Genomic DNA, 18,304 nt, shown 5'->3' on the forward strand with positions numbered 1-18,304 from the left:
TTTAGGAATGAAATACGATGTTACACTTAGGCATGTTAGTTACACAGAGAGGATAAAAGTGCATCAGGAGTCCGTAGACAAACAAGTCCTCTTAAATAATGCATTCTCAGAAAATCTGTATCTGATACCCAAAATGATTTTTTACCTCTGCAGATGTGAAAAGGATTAATCTTGGCAACCCAGACAGTCCCTTTTCCTTGATTTCAGGACAATATTTGTATCGAGCTAAATTCATGGCATACATATTGGACACTGAGCCACCTGCAAAAACAAAATTGCAATGGCATATTTATAGCATGAAGTTATAGCTCCCTAAGTGCTGACTTCAGTGGAAAGCATAAATGGCTATGGCTGCTCTGGTCTAATGACAAATCACTGGGAAACTCATTTAAACACCATCCCACCCACCCCATTACTCTTCTACACTTCCCAGTCTCTAATTCCTGCAGTTTCTGATCTCAGCAAAGTGAGAAATTTTGGTCTATTCTCTCATTCCAGAATTTTTCCAACTAAAGGTTTCAATCTATGAGTTCTGTATCTAACTCTCTGTAGTTAATATTCTTTCTGGCTGTCATGGGATCAATAAAATGACAATACATGCCCATCTCAGCTTCCAAACAAACAAAAAAAGGATTGTAGGATAAATAAAATGTGACTTAGGAACCTTCTCAGGAAAAATTAAAAATTTAAAAGCCTAATAATCTTATGATAGCCCTTCCAAAAACAGGTAAATTCATTTGTTTTAGATGTGAATCTTAAATTGTAGATATCTCATTTGTTTAGCATTTATTGTCATTTATTTTTATGTAAAACTAGAGGCCCGTTGCATGCAATTCGTGCAAGAGTAGGCCTTCCTTCCCCCACCTGCCGGCACCAGCTTCCCTCTGGTACCTTGGACCCCGGTTTCCCTTGTAGCCCCTGCTTTGTCCGGAAGGTCGCCTGGAAGGATGTCCGGTCTAATTAGCATGTTACCCTTTTATTATTATGAATGTTATTGCTCTGGAGAAAGGCACAAGCTAGGGTCTCCCTAAGTGGCATTATTAATATCCCACTTTTCATGATGTGTGAATCTGCAAGGAGTTGTTCTTCATATACCACATTAATCTATTTTCAGATGCTTCTAATGGAAGGGAGATGGCAATAACTAATTGTACTTACCTGGGTTAAATATTCCATCTCCTTCTTTCCAGCCAATAAATTCAATCATTTTCTTCAGAACCGCTTCTTCCACTAACAGAAACACTGGGGACACCTCATATGTATAACTAGATAGATATAAAAAATACTTCACTTCTATGACTGGAGTCAAACCATCCCTTTGGTGTCCCAAGCAATGCACAGAGTTTTATTAAACCAGGTAGCTGTTGAAGTGTAGATAGGTTCTTTGGAAATTTATTCATTGGATATAGAGAAGTATTCAGTCAGTGATAGTGCTGGTTGTGGTTAGATAATAGCTGGTGGCCGTAGGGATATGCTAGCTACTGCAGCAGTCTTAATTTACAGAAAAGCTTCCATTCCATTGGGAGAGATGAAGGCAGTGCATCTTGATTCTTTGCATTAGTCATGAGCAGTGGCCTTTTTACTCTTTGGATGATGCTTTGGATGCTGGCTGGCTAACGGAAAAACCATTGTCATGGTAACTGGGTTTTATTAGGTTATCACTGTGAGTGCCCTAGCAGGCAGCTCTAGATATTCTACATGGAAATGACCCATTCTGGATGACAGCTTCCTCTGCCACACTCCTGTGTTTGTACAAATGAGAAGTGCTCTGTGGGACATCTCTCATGATGGGATTTTACGGCGAAGCACTACCCAGATGCCCTTCCATGAAGAATCTGTTGCTTCGGTCTGGAGGGCTGGAGTTGGAGAGCACTGCGAAGTTAGCTTCTGTAGGAATTTCCTCAGCGTAAGTGAGCCACCTTCCCTGAAGTTAAACCCTTCCCTGTGGTGGTCTACACCTGATGACTGATCTAGCTCGAGGCATAAAGGCCTGGCCACCTGGGCTCAACTCTAGACCAATTTGAGAGCCACTGTAGCTCCAGAGATCTCCATGAAGTCAGCCTCTTGTCATTGTGCCTGCATGGCAGCTTAACTCCTATATCTGCCCACTGAGCTTTCTTCCCTCAGTGTCACCCATGTTGATCCCACGGGTATTCCTTAATAAACATCTTGTTCCCTAAATCTCATGTAGAACAGCTTCTAGGGAACTGAACCTAAGACAGTAACCATTGTCTGAGTCTCTTCTTCTTCCAATTAACTTGAGAATGACTAAATATCTATAACCTCCTTCTCTAACAGTTAAGTGATGGAATTAAATTGCACCTGATTATATAAGCTAGGCAGACACATTCAGATTTATAGTCACTGAATTTAATGCGATTATTTTAACATCTGAAAGGGCAAACTTCGGGAGGAAGAAGAAAAAAAGATCTACTATGTATCACCTCCCGATGTGTCAAGCACTATACAAACATTCTAGGTTCTACTTATAAAACATGCTAGGATCCCAGTTTACATATAAAAAATGTGGGGGGAAAGCACACATGTTTATGTGTACCTAAAATATAAGTGAAATAATTATCCACTTTTTTGTAAGAAAAAATTAATACTAAATTAAATAAAAATTACAACTAATACTTTAAAACCTCTAAAGATTTCAGTTAAAAGAACTTAGCAAACACAATACACACAATTAAAGGCTCACAGAATTGTGCAATTTTACTATCTCTTCTGACTTACCTAACACTTTAACTCTTCTACCCATTGTAATCCATGGTCTTGCATTACTCTACCCAAAGTTCTCTAACTGAAGTCGCCAGTGGCATACATGTTGCTAATCTAAGGGACATGTTTTAGTCTTTGTCTTAAATACTCAGTAACATGTGACTATAGACATTCTCCTCCAGGGTTTCCATGCTTCTTCACCTGATTTTCTCATTCTCTCTCTCCACTGCAGGCTGAACCTCCTCCTCCTAACTGTCCTCAACACCCAGTCCTAAACCCTCCTCTCTCCTCACTCTATTCTCTGTTCCAAAGCCAGCACTTCTCCATCTCCTGAGTTGTTGTTTTTTCAGTGCCTCCATCCTTCTCATTAAAATCATTTATAAACACACCACAGAAATTCATATTTAATTGATCTGATTTGGAATGCAAGCCTCAATTAAAAAAAAAAAAAAGTTCCCAGGTAGATTCTAATGAGCAGAAAGGATTGAGAATCACTGACTTAAGGAATCTCATCCTTACCCAGTGTTTCAACTATCACGGTTCACCAATAACTCTTAAATTGATCCTTTTCATAGATGTTAAAATTTTAGTTTCATGTATCTCTCTGCTTGGTGGTATGTACTCTTAGACATCTCAAAGTAATTATAAGCTCAAGTTCTCGATTGAAAATGAAATACTTGCTCTTGCCTTTTTCACCATGTATTTGAAAATTGGTTCCCTCTTCTAATGCTCTCATCTCAATGAATGGCATGATCATCAACCAAACTATGAAAGCCAGAAATCCAGGCATTATTCCATAAGGCTCCCTCATTGCCTCATTTCTATGATCCATTATGCAGGGTGTCCAAAAAAAGATGTATACACACTTTAACAGCTGACAGCTCAATTTTGAAAATGAAATGTATTTTAATAAATACTGCCTTTCTAATTATTCAAATTATGTATATACTTTTTGGGAGGACACTCTATATCAACCAGTTCTTTCTATTTTTTTCTTCTAAGCACATATTTTTGGTCTCTGTTCCTACTACTACCCAAGTCCAAGTTATTATCATCTCTCACCTGACTAAGGATAATGCCCTCTTACTTGATCCCCTCCAATCCCCTCTCCATTATTTTCATTAATATTTTCAATAAGCAAGTGGCACCTGATAATTTAGAAACCTTCAATGGTTTTCCATTGTACTTAGAATAACACAATAACATGGCTCCCTGGGTCCTATAGGTCTGGGCTCCTATCTGTATCTCCAATCTTATCTTCATTACAATCTCCCTAGTTACCTCAGCTACAACCAGAGTGACCTTTCAGTTCACAGCATGTGTCATGCTGTCTCCTGCCACAGGGCCTTGGTATATGCTGTTCCTTCTGTTTAGAACTCATCCCTCCCATTTTCACCTTAATTTTTACTTATCCTTTATCTCTTAGCTATAACTTCCTCAGAGAAGACTTCCTAGAGCTCCCAACTAGAAAATATTGGCCCATTTATATTTATAGCATCATGCCCACTTTACATGAGAATTGAAATTTTAGATTAATTTGTGGGCACGTTTTGATTAATTGGCACGGAACATCTATATCTGAGTAGATATTTTGTTTCATGAAGGGAGAGTCAAGGTTTGTTTTTACTCAAAGTTGTAGCTCCAGTATTTGATTAATTGGCATGGAACATCTATATCTGACTAGATATTTTGTTTCATGAAGGCAGAGTCAAGGTTTGTTTTTACTCAAAGTTGTATCTCCAGTATTTAGCACAGACATAGCTTTTCATGCAAAATAAATTAAAAAATTGCTTGCTTCATTTTCTCATTTAAGTGGAGATAATGCCTGCTTTATCTTCTCACAGTGGCACTATCAAATCAAACAGCTCTTTGAATACTATGGTTGTCAGACTACTCCATTATTTAAGATGGTATTGCACCAATAAAATCATTAACTAGAAATTTACAAAATAAAATTGTCATCTACTTAAAAAAACATCTCTAATCCACATTTGGTAAAAAATTCCATTATAATGATACTTACACACTTGGATTTAATGCTTCTGTCATAAATCGGGCCACCAAGGAGTAATAATCAAGTCCAGCGTACAACTGGTTGAAAAATCTTGGATGGTCTGTAAATTTAAACAAAGTATTTATCTACACAGCAATAAAAAAGAAAAATCTATCAATACTATATAGCAATAACAAATGAGTCTTTTAGACAATAAAAGCAGCTGGACACAAAAAAGATATACTGCTCAACTGCACTTATGTGATATTCAATATGAGGCCAAGTTGATCTATGGGGATAGAAATTAGAATTCTGGGTACTTTTGGGAAGGACATATTAATTAGAAAGGAGCCTCCAGAGTGTTGAGAATTGTTTTTATCTCTATCTTGGTGATGGTTATTTACATACACATTTGTGCAAATTCATCGATATGAGAATTTAAGATCAATCCATTGTACTGAATGCAAATTACACCTCAATTTAAAAAAGAGCATTCAAAACTTAATCATTCACAAAGGAAACAAATGTTAAAGACCCATCTCCTAACCCTTTCTCCTGAGCAATGATACATTTCTGAGTAAAACCTGAACTCTCTTTTACGACCTTTGGTTTGCCTGCTCTTTTCCTCTTTTCTTCCTACCACCCTGACCCAACCCCAAATCCTCAAGAATTGGGTTATTTGAACACTTTCTGTGCAAGTATCAAATATCAAAACCTGCTACCTTTACCCTCTGAAAATACTGATATTAACTTCTCCAAATGTATGCGCACTTCTCTCACCAGCAGGCTGCGCTTTGGGCTTCTGGCAGTGGTGGCCTTTTTTTTTTTTTTTTTTTTTTTTTTTTTTTTTTTTTTTTTTTTTTTTTTATTTTTATTTTTAAGACTGGACCACTTTTCATAATGCAACTGGCATTATGTGGATGGAGTAAAACGTGACTCATGGTGCAGCTTGCATAAACTTTCTGATTCAACTTTTTTCAAAGGCAAGTTGCCTTTAAGACTCAAACAACTTCAATTCTAACTTTCTATTTTTTCTACCCCCGCTATAAAAGGTTTCGTAAAGGCCCTTGGCTTTACACAATGTGAATATTCACACCAAACACCAGGCTCACTGGTTTGGCATTCTCAATCATAGGATGCCCAGCCTGACCAAGAACAACAGTTGCAGAAGGTCTATTTCCAACGTTGAGGGTTTGGGAACCATTTCAGTTAGTGACCTCTTGTTACAACTTCCAGCATTTGGTTTTAGGTTATTTTTCCTCTTTCAACTAGGGGTTCAATGAAAACAGAAGTATGAAGAGAAAAGGTCTTTTTAAAATAAAACATGGAGCCAAAATCGTTTTGGCTCAGTGGATAGAGAGTCAGCCTGTGGTCTGAAGGGTCCTGGGTTCGATTCTGGTCAAGGACATGTACCTTGTTTGAGGGCACATCCCCAGTGGCGGGTGTGCAAGAGGCAGCAGATTGATGTTTTTCTCTCAATGATGTTTCTCTCTCATTGATGTTTCTGGCTCTCTATACCTCTCTGTAGAAAATCAATAAAAATATATTTAAAAAATAAATAAATAAATAATAAATAAATAAGTAAAATAAAATAAAACATGGAAAACGTCCTCTAATCAGGCAAAGGAAACCAGACACGGTTGCAAGTATTATAATTTTAATAAGATTTGTTTTTGTTTGTTTTTTTAGTTCCGTGTTAATTTATGATTGATTTCCATGGTAACGTTACGGAAAATATCTAGTAAGCTAAAAAATCCCTTGCATTAAATGCCTTCTATACTTCTGACATGCACTAGAATAATAAGATATGTATCTCTACTTTTGAAATGCTAAGTGGGTTTTTGATACATACACCAGACTTTCCCAAGGGAATATAAACCAATTATTTTTAGCCAGGATTTTATGATGTTCCTTCCACTACATTTAGTTCAGCGTCAGAATTCACACAGCATAATGCCTGCATAGTCTTAAGCACTAGATTACCTTTACATCACACTGAGAAATGCATATTTTGGAAAATTATTCTCCTACTTTAAGAATTTGTTCCCTGGGTATATATGAACAGTCAATTGGAACAGTATTTAGCACAAAACTGGCATCATGTTACTGCATTTACAAAGATCACAGTTGTTAAGCATTGTTGAGAAACTATCACAACATAAACTCACCATGTATCGGATTCATTTTTTATACCTTCCTCAAGGTTTTTATTTTTTGTTCCTACTAGAATTGATAAAATAATTTGGTAATTACCAATTGCCCAGAGTTAATAAGTATTTTTCAAATAAATCTATTCCTATTTATATTAAAGACACATTCTTGAACCTTTTTTTTTTTTTTTTTTTTTTGCATATTCTAGGCCACTGAGATTTAAAATCCCTTACAAATTCTACAATCAAAGTATCATTTGCCAGTTTGGATCAACATAAGAAATGAGAAGCGGCAGTAATGGTATATGGTTTTAATTATAAGTGGGGAATGGGGATCGCCAAGGAGTGGGTAATATTTACTTATGACCACCAGCACCAACAGTTTCGCTCTCATTTTATTTTTGGCCTTTACCACAAATCTGTAATAAGGGTTAAATGAACCATTTAAAAACTATCCGAACCACTTTTTAAACATATTTTTATTGATTTTAGAAATGAAGGGAGGAGACACAAACATCAATGATGAGAGAGAATCATTGATCAGCTGCCTCCTGCACGCCCTGTACTGGGGATAGCCTGGGTGTGTGCCATTGATCTGAATTGAAACCATAACCCTCAGTCCACAGGTCTACACTCTATCCACTGAGCAAAACCTCCTAGGGCATAACCATTATGTTTTGATCCAGGTTTCTCATCCATAAACACTGTCATACTCAGTTTTATCATGAGGTAAATAAATCCTAAGAACATGTACTTATTAGAGGTACCGATCAAGGAAGTAAATTCTTACTAGTTTTGACACTGTAGCGTATGACATCCCGGCAGAGTTCTAATAGCCTGTGGTGTGGCTCTCCTGTGTCTCTCATCTCCAAGTCAAGAAGCTGTTTCAGTTGTTCAGGAGGCTGCCATTCACAAACCTGGAGGGTTAGCAATGGAACGGTTAATTGAGCACCATGAGGCCAAGTATTGAATGAATATTAGAAGCATGAACTCTAACCTTATGGAGCTTCCAGACAAGAGGGAGAGACTTACAGGTACTTACAGGTGCAATCACAGTGTAGCATGAGAAGAGCTCTCACAATAATGCAGAAATCATTAAACAAATGAGGGGCCTCAGTTTAGATTTGGAAGGTCAAAAATATCCTAGAACAGTGGTTGGCAAACTCATTAGTCAACAGAGCCAAATATCAACAGTACAACAATTGAAATTTCTCTTGAGAGCCAAATTTTTTAAACTTAAACTTCTTCTAATGCCACTTCTTCAAAATAGACTTGCCCAGGTCATGGTATTTTGTGGAAGAGCCACATTCAAGGGGCCAAAGAGCCACATGTGGCTCACAAGCTGCAGTTTGCAAACCATGGTCCTAAAGGAACCAAGCAAAATTTAGGGATAGGGTAAGGCAAGGGGCATTAGTGGAAATAATAGAAATCACTAAGGCTGAAATACAAATAGAGGTGCCCAGGGCACACGGGAAGAATGAAATATGTTTAGTGTGGCTAGAAGAGGCAGTTTGAGGAAGGGAGAGGCAAGGAAGGGAGAGGCAAGGTTGAAATAACAAATATTTGCTAACTAGTCTCTGTGCTTATATCCTTGCCTTATAGTCTACTAGCAATGTAGCATGGTCATTCCTCTGCTCAAATATTCCCAATGGGCCCCCATATTCTTCACAGTAAAACCAAGTCTTTACAATGACCTAAAAGGATCCTGTATAATCTGCTTCCCCTGTCAGGGTTCCCCTTCTAGTTGCATCTAGCACTACTTTCCTCCTGGCTGACTCTGCCCTGCCTACATGACCTCTTGCTGTTCTTCAGTGCACCAGGCATTCTCCCATCAGGGTCTCTCTGCATGGTTGTGCCCTCCACCTGGAATGCTCTTCCTCCCAATATCCCTACAGCTCATTTCCTCACTGCTTCCAGAGCTCTACTCAAATGACACCTGCTCAATGACAGCAATTCTGATTTCCTTATTAAAAATCACAAGCTGCACATTACCCCATCTCTACCAAGCTCTCCTGACTTTTCTACTCATCATTTTTCTATAGCACTTATCACCTTCCAATATTTATTGTGTCCTATATAATCTCCATGAAACCAGAGACATTGATCTGTTTGTTCACTGGTCCCAAGTAAATGAATCAGAGCCGGCCACCTAAGGGGATGCTCAATAAAGATGATGAATGAATAAGTAAATGAATGAATGAAGAAATAAGCAAGACTCATATCATGATAGGCTTTATGTGTCATGAAGTGTGAACTTGGCACTAAGGAAGCCATTGGAATGTTTTGGATGGGGGAATTATATCATCATATTTGTGTTTTGGAAGAGTTTTTGTTGCTATGTGGAGATTCCAAGTAAAATTGGAAATAAAGGTTACTGTAATAAATCAGGCAAAAAAAAAAAAAAAAGGTGGCAGGCTGGATGAGGGTAGATACTATAAGAATGAAGTATTTCTAGAGATATTTGATATATGCTAAATCAATAGAACTTAGAAATCAATTTCACATTGAGAATGAGGGATAGGAATAACCAAGGATATTGAGGTCTCTAGCTTGTATGCATGGGTTGATGGTGTTGATAGGGAGAAGCATCTGGTATGGGTGGGGATGATGAGTTTGGAGAATATTTAGTCTAAGGATTCTCAAGACATCTGAAGGGGTGTAGCAGTTGGTCTGAATCTCCTGTGAAATATGAGGAAGAGAGGTTCAGGAATACACCATGATAATCTAACATGGTTAACACAGCTCAGAGAGAACCTACAACCAAGAGGAAAAGGTGTAGGATCTCACTGAGTAATGCCAACACTGGGCAAAGGGAGAGGGACTCATGTATGAGGTGGGGTCATGCTGAAGAAGCAGGGAGAATCCTAGAAGAGTCTAATGCTATTAACACAAAGAAAAATAGAATATTCTGAGAAGAACATTGCCATCACTGTCAAATCCTAGTGAGAAGCCAAATTAAATAAAGACTGTGAAGTGCTCAGGGGTGTTATCAACAAGGAGGTGTTCTTGGCAAGAGCAGTGTGACTTAGAGGTAGGAGTGGAGGCCAGATTGCTGTGAAGTGAGGGTGTAGGAGGTGAGGAGATGGAAGAAGGGATGGGTAGGGAGACAATTTTTTAAAAGTTTGGCTGTGGATGGGGAGGAAAGAGACACGGGAGTAGTCAGGAAGTAAGTAGACTAAGTGGTAGGAGGTTGTGGGAAACAGGAGGAAATACCAAGTTGTCCAAGAGGTATGAAATTCACCCCTGATGTTAGGACTACAACAGGCAGAGGTAAATCAAAAGTAACAGAAATAATAAGAAGAATTAACTAGTGATACAACATGGATGAATCTCAAATACATTTTGCTGAGGGAAAATAAGCAAGACTCAAAAGGCTACGTTTGATATGATTCTGGAAAAGATGAAAACTACAAGGACAAAAAAACAGAATAATCACTGCCAGGGTCTAGAGTTGAGGGGAGGGTTTGACTATAGAGGGGCATAATGAAATTTGGAGGGTGATGGAACAATTCTATACCTTGATTGTGGTGATTGTTCCAAGAAATTTTCAAAACTCATAGAACAGTACACCAAAGAGAGTAAAATTTTACTGAATGTAAATTATGACTTTTAAACAAACAAACAAACAAACAAACAAGGCTAAGAAAGTGTGTTGGGTATTAAAAGTGATCATCTCATGAAATGTGGGGATGTATAAGCAGGGTACTTTATTTAAAAAAATTAAGTTAAATGTATTGGGGGGACATTAGTTATTAAATTATGTTTCAAGTATACATTTCTATGATACCTCATGTGTACATTATGTTGTATACTCACCACCCAAAATCAGATCTTCTTCCATCACCATATATTTGACTTCTTTACCCTTTAGTAACCCCTATCCCTGTCACCTTTTAATGGTACCTTGTTGGATCTCTAACAAAGAGGCTGTTGGTAGCATAAAAATTTCACTCCCTCCCTCAACCCCCACATAGCTTTCTATCCACCTTCACATGGATAGTCTACACATCTGCTATATTGTGATTGACTTATGTTTCCTTAATTGATAACTTAGGATCATCAGCCTACCCTTCTCATTTTATCTCCTATTAGTTCCCTATATGAACACTTTTTTTTTCTAGGCAAAATGATCCCCTTACTGTGTTAAATGCATCTTGTTCTTTTGCAACCCTCTTTCCATATTTAACTTCCTGCTTTCTTCAACACACAGAGGCTGACTTCTCTGCGCCCATCAAAATTTTACTTACCCTTCACATTTCACATGAATGACCGAAGTGCCCACCACTCTGTGAAATCCCCAAAATCCCCCTCAGCCCCAGTCACAGAGCATTTATCACATTCTTATGGGATCCCCTTTTTTCTTTTCCAACAAAAACTTATTCTTCCAATTAGATTATAAATTCAGTTCAAAGCTGAGCCTTTCTCTTATTTTTCTTTATATTTCCCTGGGCTAACTATAATGCCTTACCCATAACTAACACTCCATTAATATTTAATGACCGCATAAAGGCCAATTTAAAAAAAAAAAAATCTTACCAGAGGAGCAGTGTGCTCCAAAGTAAAGCAGGTGCAAAATATTTCACAAGTACAGATAAGGCCATAAAACAGGCAATTCTTAAATATATAATTAGGAAATATCAGTGATTTTGCCTTGAACATAGCCATTCAGAGTTCACAATTCATTAAAATCTATTTTGGTATTAGTTTTCCCAAATGCGTGTGATCAAAAATTCAGAATACATTCCGCTTTGCATGCAAAATGCTTTTTAAATGACTTTTATTTCCAACTAATAGAATTGGAATAAAAATCTCTCCATCTCTCCTATTTGTTGACCCATTTGTTGGTAACCCAATTCATACATAAATGGTGATCAATGAGAGAAAGGATAATTAGGGGATTTTATAAAACATATAGAGGAGTAAGTAGTTAAAGGCACAGACTCTGAAGACAGGCTGCCTGGGTTTCAGTGCCAGCTATGATGCTTACTAGCATGTGATCTTAGGCAGAGTACTCGACCTCTTTGTATCTATTTTTTTTCCTGATTTCTAAAATGTAGTTACTAAACAGAACCTGCCTCTTAGGGGGTCTTAGGATTAAATGAACCAACACATATGGCGTGTATTTGTGCTTTGTGGCCTTATATACCTAAATTATGGGGTCCAAGATAATCTCCCAGCAAATAATGACTGTTAAGAGTTAACCCTTCTATTCCTGGCTAGTGTGGCTCAGTGGTTGAGCATAGACATATGAACCAGGAGGGCATAGTTCGATCCTCCTTCAGAGCACATGCCAGGGTTGTGGGCTTGATCCTTGGCAGGGGGGCATGCAAAGAGGCAGCCAATTAATGATTCTCTCTCATCATTGATGTTTCTATCTCTCTCTCCTTCTCCCTTCCTCTCTGAAATCCATTATACATATATATAAACTAGAGGCCCAGTGCACAGATTCATACACTGGTGGGGTCCCTTGGCCTGACCTGTGGGGATCAGGCTGAAACTGGCTCTCCAACACCCCACAAGGGGTCCCGGATTGTGAGAGGTGCAAGCCAGGCTGAGGGACTTCACCAGTGCATGATCAGGGCTTGGGAGGGACTGCAGGAGGGCTCTAGGGTATGTCCAGCCCGTCTCGCCCAGTCCCAATTGGCTGGACTCCAGCAGCAAGCTAACCTACCGGTTGGAGCATCTGCCCCCTGGTGGTCAGTGTGCATCATAGTGACTGGTCGAACAGCTGAACAGACACTTAGCATATTAGGCTTTTATTATATAGGATATATATATTTTTTGTTTTCTTAAAATGCTAACCCTTCCAGGAAAGCAGATATGGGGTGGGGAAGACAAATGCAACGGTAGTATCTGGGCAGCCCCTTGAAACAAAGATATAGAGGAAATTAAAATGTGCACTTCCCATTTCCCTTACATCTAGCCATCCAGATTTTGAGAGAAAAAGCATCTTTCCTCATTCCTGGGATTTCTTCTAGATTCTTTTCTTTTACCTTCTCATTGACATCTGTCGCCTTTAAAACCACCTCTTCCATTATTAGCCTCCAGGCCTCTTCAACAAACTTTTCTCCTGCCTTTGCATCTGTGGTGGGACCATTCAGTATGACCCCGTCCACAAGAACAGCGCTCTTCTTAGTTGGAACCATCTCTTGTTGATCAGTTTCTCCTGGAAGCACACACACAAAAACACACTGAGTATGAGAGGTAATCTAAGTGGACCACAAAAAACACAGGGTAAAAAATGAGTCACCACTCCAGCTTCAAGTGGTGTGGTTTACTGTATTTTAACACATTTGCAGCATTGAAACTGACAGGTTCTTATATTGGTGCTCAAGAGTGGAGTTGGGGAAAGAAACCTCTATGTTCCATTCCTGCAGCGTCTTGTTCAGCATCAGGGAGTATGGATGAGCTCAAGTAATTTAGATTCAACCGATTTTTACCCACTCTTACAAACACCTTTCAAGAGATCTTGGTAAACACAAAGCCCATGTCTATTGCATGAACACACCCTTTCTTGTAATTTCTTAAGGATCTCCAAATATTTCCTTTTAATAAGTCATTCCTAAAGGGAAAAAAAAGAATATTGGGGTGTCACTTCTCTTAACTTTACATTTTAAGCATAGGTTTAAATGACCCTCTACTAGTATATTATAGACAGTGCTTTGTCCCAGAGATCAACTCCCCACTAAGTCTCCTCAGCCATTTCCTACTGAAAGAAGACAAAAGAAAATGTGAGGCATGATGGTTTGCATAAACCCATATTTAATGGCTTTAAGCTTCTCAAACTTGCAGTTTAGGCCCAGGCAGAAGGAAGGAACAGGGCATTTTTAGGACGACACAGCTGCTGGTCAGTGATTAACTGTTAAAAGTCAGCATCAAAATTTATATAATTAATGTCGTTTTTTAACATTCGTTTAAAATCTTGCTTGGCGTTGACTTGTATTGATATAACCTTCAAACACGTGGTATCTACAGAACGTGTGAATTGCAATTAACAAGTTTTGCTTGAAAAAGTTTGTGTTTGGTTTGGTTTTTGTTGCAAAACTAGGGCTAAGAAGATGGCGGATGAAGAGCATATTCGGCACTGCATGCTTTACGAGTTCCAATTAGGAAGAAAAGCAAGTGAGGCTGCAAAAAACATCTGTAGTGCTCTTGGTCAAGATGCAGTTAGCGCCAAAAAATGCCAGCGTTGGTTTGAGAAATTTCACGAGGGAAATTTTTCGTTAGATGACAAGAGTGGTCGAGGCCGTGTGTCCAATTTTGATCAAGAAGTTCTTCAAGCTCTTTTGGTGCAAAATCCTCAAATTACCCAACAAGAGCTTGCGACAACTTTAAATTGTTCACAAAAAACAATTTCCAATCAATTGCGTGCACTTGGCAAAGTCCAAAAGTTTGGAAAATGGGTTCCTCATGAGTTGACCGACAACAACCATTATCAAAGAGTCACAATTTGCAGTTCGCTCCTCTCTCATCAAAACCGTTTGCCATTTTTAGAGCAAGTTGTTACCTGAGATGAAGAATGGGTGCTGTATGTTAATTTGAAAAGGCGGCCTCAATGGTTGGACAAAAATGAGGCTCCGCAGCCCACGCCAAAACCTGACTTGCATGCGAAAAAAGTGATGTTGTGTGTTTGGTGGAATTTTAAAGGAATTCTTCATTATGAACTTTTACTATCTACCCAAACCATTGCAAGTGCAGTGTATAGTGCCCAATTGGAAAGGTTAGCCCAAGCTTTAAGAGAAAAAGAACCCGCGCTGATTAATTGGAAGGGCGTAATTCTTCACCACGATAACGCACGACCGCATACTGCAAGAATCACTGCTGAAAAACTGCGCCAGTTGGAATGGGAAGTTCTCCCTCAACCTGCATATTCTCCTGATATTGCCCCTTCCGATGACCATTTGTTTCGTTCTTTGCAAAACCTGCTTCTTGGAAAAAAATTTAATAATGAAGAATGCCTCAAAAATGCATTGACCGAATTTTTTGCATCAAAATCACAAGAATTTTACAACAGAGGGATTAAAATGCTTCCTGAGCATTGGGCACAAGTAGTAGAAAACAACGGCAACTATATTGTTGATTAAATTTTGTTGTATTGTTTAAATAAATTCGATTTAAAAAAGTATTAGAAAACGACATTAATTATTACTAGACCTAATAGCTGAGAATAAAGGACCATCCTCCACAAAAATAACATAGACAACTGAATCCAGATATCCAATCAATATCTGCTATACGTGTTGATATTTGTTTTTCTTTGTCTAAATAGTAACTCTCCTCCTTACAATGTTCATGTTCATTTAGTTGTGTTAATTTACAGAAACAAATTTTGTAAGTATTTCTCAGCTCTGCACCTAGTCCAGTGCCTTATGTATACTTTCTAAAACTGCCTTAAGTATGCTGATGGTCTGTCTTTCAAATATTTTTATATTTATTGAGGGCTCTAAGAGTATTAACATGTGTTATGCTGTTGAGTTTGTCTTCTCAACATTAAATGTTTTGATAAAGTCCTGAGGTGTATAAACTCTTTCATTCTATTGCTGCCAAACTCAAATGGTGTCCCTGGAGGCAGGCGGAAATGTCACAGGAACATTCCCCAACTTGGGAAAGATGGTACCTGCAGTGAGATCAGTCTTTATCCTCACACTGAAGGCTGAACCATCCAGAGCTCCAATGTCGAATTTTCGTTCCATCCCTCACATTCACTTATCTTTCACTTGAAAGGATGTATTTAACATGGTTTAGGGCTGAATGCTGAAGCAATAGAATTTCACTTTTAGACGGAAATGCTTTACACCTAAAGGCACTTTCCTCCCCCCAGTTTTAGGTCCTAAAAATAAACTGGAAACGAGGACAATTATTCAGGAAACCCTGGTTATGTCAGTAGGCATTGCTATTATTAAGCACACAGAAAAAGATGGTGATTTTTTACCTCATTAGTAGGATTGTGAGTTTTTATTGCCCAGGGAATAGCAGCCTCTCAGATGAGTTTCCCTCTCCTCTCTTCTCCTTTCTCCTCCCTTCCCCTCCTTTCCCCTCCCGACCCTCCCCTCCCCTTTCTTCCTCTCCTTCTCTCTCTCTCTCTCTCTCTCTCACACACACACACACACTAAAAATGTCAAATACCAACTTGCAACTACTGAAATTGAAATTAAAATGATATCTGTCTCCATAACAACAAATTAAAGAAATGCCCATAATTCACACAATTATTTAGAAGGAAATACTATAAAAACTGGGTATAGATTATTCTTCTTTTCTTGATAGGTATGTTTCATTTCTACTGCCAAACGGCATCACGTGACTTTTCCTCCCCCTGCATTTTCCCAAATGGGAAAAGACCCTCTGGAGATTATTCAGTAAGTCACACTGTGATCTTTAGGGATACAACCCTAGGACTTCCAATCTAACTACTGCAGTTATAGATTAATAAGAGACTTTCAATCGAAAGTGTTGCCAGAATATGACTGCTTTTTATTACACTCTTTCCTGAAACCATCAAATACTAGTCCAAAACACCATCAAATGCTTACATTAGTGCAGCAGCCTCCCAACTGATCCCCCAGCTCCCCTTAAACCCTGCATGCCATGTGGACTAATTTCAACATGGTAGCTCCTATGTCCTTTGAAAAGATAGTTCAGATAACATGATGACTACTGTACTCAAACCATCCAATGGCCATTTATCTCATGAAACCAATGACCAAGACCTTATAATGGCCTCTATGGCCCTCAATGAGCCACTTACTTCTTGGACCACAAACTTCATCTCTTATTTCTGTCCTCTAAGCTCATCACTTTGGCTTCTTCAATATTCTTCAATTTTTTTCTTAAACACCAGCTTCTTAACAAGGCCTTCCCTGATAATCCTACTTAAAATTGCAACTGCTTCTTTCCCCACTCTTCCCCCCCCCCCCCGCCTTCTCTCTCTTCTTTATTTGTTGCAGACTCTAATAAGTGCCCTAAAGAAAATTACCTGAATGACTTGATGGAATACAGACAAGGAGTTATTTTAGAACCTGGTCAGGGAAAAGCATTCTGAAGAAGCCACATTTGAACTGAGTCATGAAAGAGGAGATGGAGCCAGGCCTGGAGAAAGAGACTAGTCCAGGTAGAAGAAACAGAAAATGCAAATAATCCATAAATTGGCCTCTTAAAGAAATAGAAAGAGATCAATGTGGCTCAAGTGTGAGAATAAGGAGAAGGCAGGAATAAGTGAGATTTGGAGAGATAGACAGGAGCAGACCAGGTAAGGTATTTTATTCTAAAAGCAACAGGGAGCCATTTAGAGGGTTCTAAACAAAGGAGCAACATGATCTAGTTTGCAGTTATAAAAGATTACTCTGACACCATGAGGATGATAACTGTCAGAGGCAGATGTGGAAATAGGGGCATTGCTGAAAAGACTACTATAGAAGTCCAGGCAACAGATCACAGCAGGTTTGATCTGGAAGGAGGCAGCAGAAATGTAGCAAAGTGGGAGACATTTTGGCGATAAAGCCAAGAAGATTTGCTGATGAAGTAGATGTAGGGGGTCAAGAAAACAAAAGAACCTCAGGTGACTCTTGGGGTTGGGGCCTGAAACACCAGGGAAATTCTGGGGGCCATACTGATATGAAGGCTACTGGAAGGACAAGTTGGGTAAGTGGGTAGTAAGGTGGGGGCGTAGAAAATGCTTATGATGGGGTAGAAACAAAGATTGTGGCAAGAACATTCATGACAAAAAAGTAAGCAAACATGAACAAGGCAGAAAAATGTATGCATCTGTCTGTGTCCAGGAAACCTCAAGAACTGCTGTTTGTCCAAGGGGAAAGGTCTGTAAGTGGGAAAAGTGACTTCCAAGAAGGAGGCATGGTGACTGATCTTACAGGAGCTTGAATAGAGACTGAGGAATTTAGATGTTACCAGTACTTGGTAGGCAACAGGCAGCCATTGGAACTTCAGACAGGATAGGAGAGTGCTTCAGAAAGATGCAGTAAATACTCAGGTAGCCTTCAGATGGGAAAACAAGAACTTGAGGTGGGAAGATTTGATGGCAATAATCCAGGCCAGGGAGAGGGAGGCATGAATCCAATAAAAGACAAGACAGTAAGTTTATTTTAATCTCTCCCCTACAATCATGTTCCGGAAAACTTGGCTCCAAGAATACTATGTCTTTTAATGAGTATTGCCACTATCTATGGGTAGGATAGTTTTCTATCCTTCAGTAACTCTGTGTTCTAAAATGATCGCTAGATGAAAACATCACAGAATAAGATAGGAACAAAATTGTTTTGTGCATCCATGCATCGGCTCCTCCCTTGCAGAGAGTGGATGAAAATATAACATTTCTGGGAAATGACATCCTCTCATCACCCAGGGTTTTATTTTATGAGGTCCAGTTGCATTAGCATCTGGGATGCCAGTGAAATGATGATTTGGATTCTGTTGAAACACC

General features: G+C 38.8%; 1 protein-coding gene across 1 annotated transcript in view; it reads right to left on the reverse strand.

Moving 5' to 3' along the window:
• Positions 1 to 13,031, reverse strand: part of GADL1 (glutamate decarboxylase like 1) — a 108,042-nt gene extending 95,011 nt beyond the window's left edge. Inside the window, exons 1-5 of the mRNA XM_036431680.2 lie at positions 12,861 to 13,031; positions 7,658 to 7,784; positions 4,748 to 4,838; positions 1,159 to 1,265; positions 146 to 261 (exon numbers count right to left, since the gene is read on the reverse strand). Coding sequence (XP_036287573.2) covers positions 146 to 261; positions 1,159 to 1,265; positions 4,748 to 4,838; positions 7,658 to 7,784; positions 12,861 to 13,013 — 594 coding nt within the window. The 5' untranslated portion in view covers positions 13,014 to 13,031. The remainder of the gene's footprint in view (positions 1 to 145; positions 262 to 1,158; positions 1,266 to 4,747; positions 4,839 to 7,657; positions 7,785 to 12,860) is intronic.
• Between the last annotated feature and the right edge of the window lie 5,273 nt (positions 13,032 to 18,304).

The sequence above is a fragment of the Pipistrellus kuhlii genome, unplaced genomic scaffold (assembly GCF_014108245.1).
Source record: "Pipistrellus kuhlii isolate mPipKuh1 unplaced genomic scaffold, mPipKuh1.p scaffold_m20_p_11, whole genome shotgun sequence".
Classification (NCBI taxonomy): Eukaryota; Metazoa; Chordata; class Mammalia; order Chiroptera; family Vespertilionidae; genus Pipistrellus; species Pipistrellus kuhlii.